The 7,844-nt window shown below is 31.7% G+C and overlaps 1 protein-coding gene across 1 annotated transcript in view; it reads right to left on the reverse strand.

Moving 5' to 3' along the window:
- Positions 1-989: 989 nt before the first annotated feature.
- Positions 990-7,844, reverse strand: part of LOC106462731 (B-cell CLL/lymphoma 7 protein family member A-like) — a 20,553-nt gene continuing 13,698 nt past the window's right edge. The window contains exons 6-7 of the mRNA XM_013922677.2: positions 4,149-4,265; positions 990-2,637 (exon numbers count right to left, since the gene is read on the reverse strand). Coding sequence (XP_013778131.1) covers positions 2,540-2,637; positions 4,149-4,265 — 215 coding nt within the window. The 3' untranslated portion in view covers positions 990-2,539. The remainder of the gene's footprint in view (positions 2,638-4,148; positions 4,266-7,844) is intronic.

Genomic DNA, 7,844 nt, shown 5'->3' on the forward strand with positions numbered 1-7,844 from the left:
ACAGAAAAACAACAACTTTGCCTCCTGTTTAAAACATTTAATAAATACACAAACACATGCGCTAGTTTTCACATGGACAATAAAACTGTTAAACATCAGTGCAGTTTGAAGTTTACTAAATAAAGATAGACATCATCGGAATTATTTGTCATATTTATGAATCCACAGCTGTTATGCGTTTCTAATTATTAGTAAAGCAACTATTTTTAGCAGTAGCCTAAGTAGGAGCTGGGCAACTGTCTTGGGCTCAGTCCAGAAAAGGACGCAAAGATCTAGATATTTTAAAAGATACTTGAGAATTAAATCTTATAAAATCATTTGGGGAAATTTTCCCATATATTTTTATTATCACAAACGGCATTGTTTTTGGTTTATGATTGTGCATTGCAAAGTGTGTGAAGGGGAATGCAGTTCATCATACTTGCCCCGGGCGTACAAATACCTAATTACATATATTATTTATGTATGATCTGCTAGAGTTCATAGACTAAGTTGTCACATTTAAATACTGCTTTATTTTGGTAGAATTAGATTTAAAATACGTACATAAATATGGTAGCTTGGTGAATTGAATCCCGAGGTCATTGTAGCTCATTTGTTTGGAATTTTGTTATGAAGAATAATTAATAAAACAATTGTACCAAACTAGGCCTACAGTCATTAAGATTGTGAAAATTTTCTCCCGAAATAAACGCAACTGATAATAGCATATTAAACATTATGGATTTCTATCTTTCTTTTTACTAAATAAATTCCAATGGACCATAGTATTACTAGTTGGTCGTGTAATATGTAGATAATGTTGCCAGTTTTATACTGGAACGAGGAACCACAAATGAGCTTCACACCCCTCAGACATTTCATGTGAATTTTTATTTTCTACATAATTTGTTACATATTAAGTAAAACTATGTTTCAAACTCTTTGTGAAGTTTATGAATTTTTTTTATGACAAAATGTAGCAGAAATGATGCTTTATTACACATATATATATATAGAAATAAGCAGGAAACCTTTAATACATCTTACATCAATACAGAAAAAAATTTATAACTTGTACTAAAGTGTTTTAAAGTTGAGTTTCTGATTGATGTTAATCTTTGAATATGGAATGTTTTTCAGTGTAATACCTTACAAACACTTGTAAGCAAATAAGTGAGAAAAGAAAAGCAGATGAAAAGTTTTACAGTTTTCATGCAACTCAGTCAGAATAAGGAACAAAATGGCTTAAAAATCATTCATAACACCGCATATGACAAAAATTTGAGTCATGTTGAAAAAAAACAGAACACAATGAATAAAAAATATATTGTTGTCATTAGCACAGTTTTCCACAACTCTTTTGTATAGTTAAAAGAAATTATTGGTACTGTAGAAAAACTGGTAGTACTGATCCATTCCTGTTTGTTATGTCTCGCTATCAAGGATTTCAGTGACAACTTTGTGTTTATTCACCTTGTAACGGTTTTTTATCAGTTTCATACAATATAGGAACAGCTTCTAGCATGTTGGGGATAAAAATTGTTACTACGTTGCATTCTTAATTTTTTTTTTTTTCAAACCATTAAAAATGAATTTATCCAAGTACTTGTTAAGTCAATTGCCTTTGAAACAACATAAAAACAAGTGTCAAAGGTCACTACTACTATATGAAAAGAGAACAATTAGAGTCATTGGCAAGGAGGAGTTTCCTTTTACCTGTCTTAATGTTAACATTTGTTTGGAGTCAGCAAGTCAATAATTATAATAATGCTTTATAATTGAAAAATAAAAGATACTGATCAGCATATTAACAAAGTTCCACATAATTATACCTGTTCCAGAAAAATAAATAATCGCTACACGATGGACGTAATAAGATAAAAAAACAGAGCTCAGAAGAGTACGTATTTCTTAAAATTATATTTATTTTTGTTCAAATTTAATTCTATTCAATTAAAAACACCAAAGGAGCAAATAATAATTAACTTAGCAAAGCCAAAAATTGGCAATTAAGTCATTAAAGTTATTCTTAGGAATGATTTTTTTTATACCGTCTTTTACAAATAATACTGTTGTATTTAACAATTAAAAATCTGCATTAATACAAAAATTAAAATTTATGGCCTGAATCATTATCATACATTTTCATACCCTATTAACCTCAAACCAGGTCTTCTCAGTAAGTATAATTCTACTTCATCATCATAACTTTCATACCCTATTAACCTCAAACCAGATCTATTCAGGAAGTCTAATTTTGTTTCCTTATCATAACTTTTCATATCCTATTAACCTCAAACCAGGTCTTCTCAGTAAGTCAAATTTTACTTCCTTAAAGTTTCTAGTACTTCAGAAAATCTGAGAAAAAAACAAAACAACTATGCATGTATGCTTATTTTTTATTAGTTATAAAATGCTGCCAAGGTTATATTATCCACTTTCTGTTTTCAAAACTGAAACTTTAATTCATACCCTGAAGTAATGATATTTAAAACAACACCCAATAGCAAACATCTTTTAAAAAATGAGTTGTTTTATATAAACATGTTTTAATCTTTCAGTCTTTGCAGCTGTCTTCTAGATCGTTTCTTGTTTTTTTTGTTGGAGGCTCACAGCTGTCTTCACTAGTATCATCCTGTTTCAAAGCTACTAGACCTGTAGCAAATGTAAAAATAACAATCTATACTAGAATATTTTTAATCATCACCACTAACTTCAGGTAGATTACACAAGAATTTTAGATGTAGAGTAAATGAAAAACAAACATAGACCTTTGATATTTAATCTTCCAAGAAAACATTTTTTTAAAAAGGTTTAGTTTTATTACATTCATGAAAAATAATGTCTTTTATATAATGTCCTAACTTTATACAAAAGAACTAAAAAATAAATATAGACCTGTGACAGACTAAGAAATTTGAATAAATTACAGGTAAGTGATACAACTCTGTGCAAAGTAGGAGAGATTACTGTTTAATGTAGGTAGGCTAAAGTTAAATCCATCTAATATATTAGAAATACAACAAGAGATGTAGAAATAATAGCTGCTTAACACTTTTTACTTTTGTGAATATTTTGAACATGATAAACAATACATATTTAATAATCAACATCATAATATTAATTTTTTTAGTCAACATTTAAAGTTGATCAATAATAGGACATTCAGAATTTGTTCATTCAATAGAACTTAATGATCAGCAAAATATTCAAAACTTTACTGCCAAAGATTGCCAATATACTGTACATTTCATCAGTAATACCAGCGATTTTTCTCTGCTACCAAAAAAGAAAGGTATTGTAAAATAATTCAAAATCCCAGAATTGGCTGAACATTTGGTTTATGTGAAATGTACGCAGAGTTCTGGAATTAAAGGCATCACAAACCCGTGTTTGCTTTTAGTCTAGACTTATAAAAAGACCTATTAAATATATGCCCCGTCAAAAAAATATATCTTGTAATCCATTGTTGGTAACAATAGAAATACCAAAATATACAATTAAACCCAGTACATCAAATACAAGGGTTTTAAGAAACAGCTTTATATTATCTGTGATGACAAAGATGAAGTTTCTGACGAAGTACAAACAGTTTTTCCCAAGGTTTAAAATCCACCATCCTTCTGTGATCAACGATTCTCACAGATCGTAAAAACATGGACTGAAAGTGGAGGTCTCAAGAAAATGTTTACAGTTTAAAAAATAAATAATGCAAGTTTTTCTTTTCAATGTGTTCTTTTTACATACAGTGGCATGGCTGAAATTTTGAGATGACAAATGTAGAAATATTTATATGGTACCATTACTCCCAAGTTTTCTGAATAAAACTACTCTTTTTTTTAAACACGAACTTTACATAATGCCACATAAATAGTATAACAGTTAACATTTTCTTTCCAACATTTTCCTTCCTTCGGAAACCATGTTAATATTTCCTTTTAAACAAGAATAAAATTTCAATGCTGCTAGAATACCTATTTTTAGTAACTTTCTGTAGCTCAGTATTTACATAGCCATTTTTTTTTATAAGTTCTTAGAATTATCTTTGTAAAATGAACCTATATTTAACAACGATAAATCAAGTAGCCATTTTAGGCAAGTACATGACTCACTACCCGGCTTTGGCTTTGAAACAGAATTTATCTACAACAAACTTTCAACCTTACTTGACTGGTCAGGAAACTGGGCGTCACTACTGTTCTCGAGAAAGCTAAGATTTGTGCCATCATCGCTAACAGGCTGAGAAACTTCTCCCTGAGAGTCCTGACTCATTTCAGAAAAAGCTGAAAAAAATTATCACACTTAAAAAGGTAAGAAACTAGGATTAAGTTGTAATAAAGAGTTGAATTTTGTTAAATTATTCTAAAGGCATTTCATAAGAAGCAAAAATAAATTTAGCTTGGAGACACAGGGAATATAGAAACTGATAAAGAAATACTACTAATCTATAATAGTTTTCAGTTAAAATGTGAATTACTATTACTTTTAAGATGTTTTTAACTAAAAGCTTTCTTCAAAACGTCTAGGACTCTAAATACTGTCTGATATTTACAAAATCTAATGAAACTATACCTAGAACATTTCATTTCACTTTGGAAAGAAATACATCATTTTATTGTGTTATAGGTAAGTTTAATCCTGAATTTTAATTAAAAAACATGTAACTTTTGCAAGCCAAGCAAACACCTTTATTGTGTACAGTTAAACACAAAGATGTAAAATTACACTGGTGATTTTACATAATCCCAAATGTTTTTTAACGTCAGAAAGGATCACTGAAATTACAAAGAAACAATTCCATTTCTGAATAACATAAATGCAATAAAAATACAATCAACTCTACATCAAAATAGCCATGTACGGGTCCATAAGAATAACATAACATTTAAGGACAATAAAGGGACCTATTGATTCCATCTAGGAACTAAACTATTAAAAAAACAAAAACCTCAAACCCAGTCCTTTTCATTCAAAATATTTAGCAAGCCTTTCCTTAAACTCCCTTAAGGTATCACTGACCCTTTAAACTGGGCAAATTTGTCATGCTGAGGAAACTCTTAAACATTTCTTATAACCTTCAAGTAGAGCACAAACTCTAAAGTACAATGTCAGAATCTCTGAAAGTACACTTTCAGTGATATATATATAATTAATGCGCTCGACTCGCAATCTGCGGGTCGCGGGTTCGAATCTCCGTCACACCAAACATGCTGGCCCTTTCAGCCATGGGGGCGTTATAATGTGACGGTCAATCCCACTATTCGTTGGTAAAAGAGTAACCCAAGAGTTGGCGGTGGGTGGTGATGACTAGCTGCCTTCCCTCTAGTCTTACACTGCTAAATTAGGGACGGCCAGCGCAGATAGCCCTCGTGTAGCTTTGCGCGAAATTCAAAAACTGACAGACAGACAGTTTATGTACTCAATGGTGCAAATGGTAAGACAAGGGTGCACAAATGTACATTTGGATAGGATAGGAGTTATAATATTACAATCTCTGAAAGTACACTTTCAGTCATATATGTAATATGTATAATTAACGTGGTAGGGATAAAGAGATACATAACATAAACTGCTTTAACACCATAACATTACTTAGGAATGATAAAAACATGTAAAAACTGATACACATGCTCTTTATGAGCATCCTCATAGCTTGAATTTCTTAAAATTCAGAAATCTTTACCAATCGTGTAACAAAGGCATTAATTAAAATTAATTGTCCATAGCTTGTTAATGTTGCAGAAAATTTGCAAAATTTTTAATTTGAGCTATGAGGATGTTCACAAAGAGCATGTGTATCAATGATCATGTTTTTATCATATCTCTTTATCCCTGCAGTTTAATTTTAAAATTCACCCTCACTTATAAATATCTTAGTATTTTGTACACCTTAACGTGTTGATAATTTGTAACGCATTCTACATGGTCGGGTACATTTTATTAGTGTTGAAAGTGCTTTATAAGTGTTTCGATTTATAAATCTATCTGTGTGCTCTTTGCTATGATTTATCTTGTTTTTCGCCCCCCAGTAGCACAGCGGTGTGTCTGCGGATTTACAACGCTAGAATCCTGGTTTCGATACCCGTGGTGGGCAGAGCACAGATAGCCCATTGTGTAGCTTTGTGCTTAACTTCAAACAACAACAAAAAATCTTGTTTTTCATCTGTGCTTGGATTGCATAGAGCATTTGAGCCAGTAATTCCTCACTTATTCAGTGTAAAAACAGCCATATTATATCTATAAAGTGTTTAAAGTGTGAGCACAGAGTGAATATATAAATAAACGTCACGCCCATGCTGACGTCATTATGGTGTCAGGTTAATTAAAAGAGATGAGATTATAAAACTGTGTCACGTGTATGCTGTTATAATGAAAAAACAAAACGATGAGCAATAAAGTCCCAAAAATCTTGCGGATGTTTATGTGCAACAGTGATTATAATCTACGTACATTGTGTTTCCATCCACAACATTTAGTCAGTTTTAAAGTGAAAATGGTATAAAATGATCTTGATTTTAAAACTAATTTTAACAATGATGTTCATTATTTTTATGTAATTAAGTTGTGCCCACTTTTCAAAATATTAGTTATTAATTAATTAGTTGTACACGTTAAAATGCTTTTAAAAAGACAATAACTTTTATTATGAATTAGATTTAACCTGGTAAAGCCTCCACTTTAAACAGAACGTATATAATAGTTCGGTCACTAAGTAACACCGATAATTATAAATTAAAAGTCTTCAAGTACAACACGACAAGCGAATGCTTGGTGTCTGACACTAGTGTATAGGAAATGGCATTTAAAATTAAATAGTATTCATTATTTTCATTTCTCGCAAAAGTGCAGCAATGAATGTGATGGCTGGTCCTTTAAGATAATAGTTAGATACTTAATTTAGGTCACAATTTAAAATAATGGGGGAACAGGTCGTTCAAAACTTTACGCTAGCGCTCCACACTTTAGAGCCGAGTGTGCGTTATAAGAGTGGTGGACAAATCGCACCGTCTGACAAAAATAGCCCAAGAGTTGGCGGTGGGTGGTTTTGACTAGCTGCCTTTCCCTTAGTCTACCACTTGAAGATTAGGGACGGCTAACGCAGATAGCTCTCGTGTATATTTGCACGAAATTCAACTAACAAACAATTCTGCTAACGCTTTACTACACAGCTAAAATAACTATATAAACCAATACATAATCAGACAATATAAACGGACATGGCCCTGAAAAGGAACGTAGTAACAGAAAACAAAAGGACAACCAAAGAGATAGTTCAACAAACAACAATAGTTCAGGAGGGAGGAAGAGGTTTCCAAGACCTAAATCTCGATGCCGACCGAAGCAAGAAGCAATCCTTACTATGGAGACTGTGAACCTATGTTTGCTAAGGTTGGCTCTCGCTAGAGTGCGAAATGTATGTAATTATTAAAGTTTCTTTTGTCCCTCAAACATTTCTGCCAATAGTTGGTTGGAAAAAGAGTCATAAATTACTCCATGCAAATTCCTGCATCCGTATTTTTTATCAATCATCTCTATAAACAGGGGCCCGGCATGGCCAGGTGGTTGGGGCCAAGTAGAACGAACACTTTGAGTGCTTAATCGTGTTATGGTCAAATTTCTATTGAGAATAATATCATATCCTAAACAACTGGTTGTACGGTGTAGTGGATGAGCGTATCTTCAACTTATTTCCTTCCTTGTAAAATATCCGAAATTAAATGTACAATAAATGAAAGAAACCAATGTTTTTAAATATTCGATAAATAAGCAATGAACATGTTTTACACCACGTTGAAATTTCTTCAATGCAAGCTTTCGTCTACTTTACTGTAACTGTCGTTAAGTTAAACTGAATACAAGTT

Source organism: Limulus polyphemus, unplaced genomic scaffold (genome assembly GCF_000517525.1).
Source record: "Limulus polyphemus unplaced genomic scaffold, Limulus_polyphemus-2.1.2 Scaffold1233, whole genome shotgun sequence".
NCBI classification, from domain to species: Eukaryota; Metazoa; Arthropoda; class Merostomata; order Xiphosura; family Limulidae; genus Limulus; species Limulus polyphemus.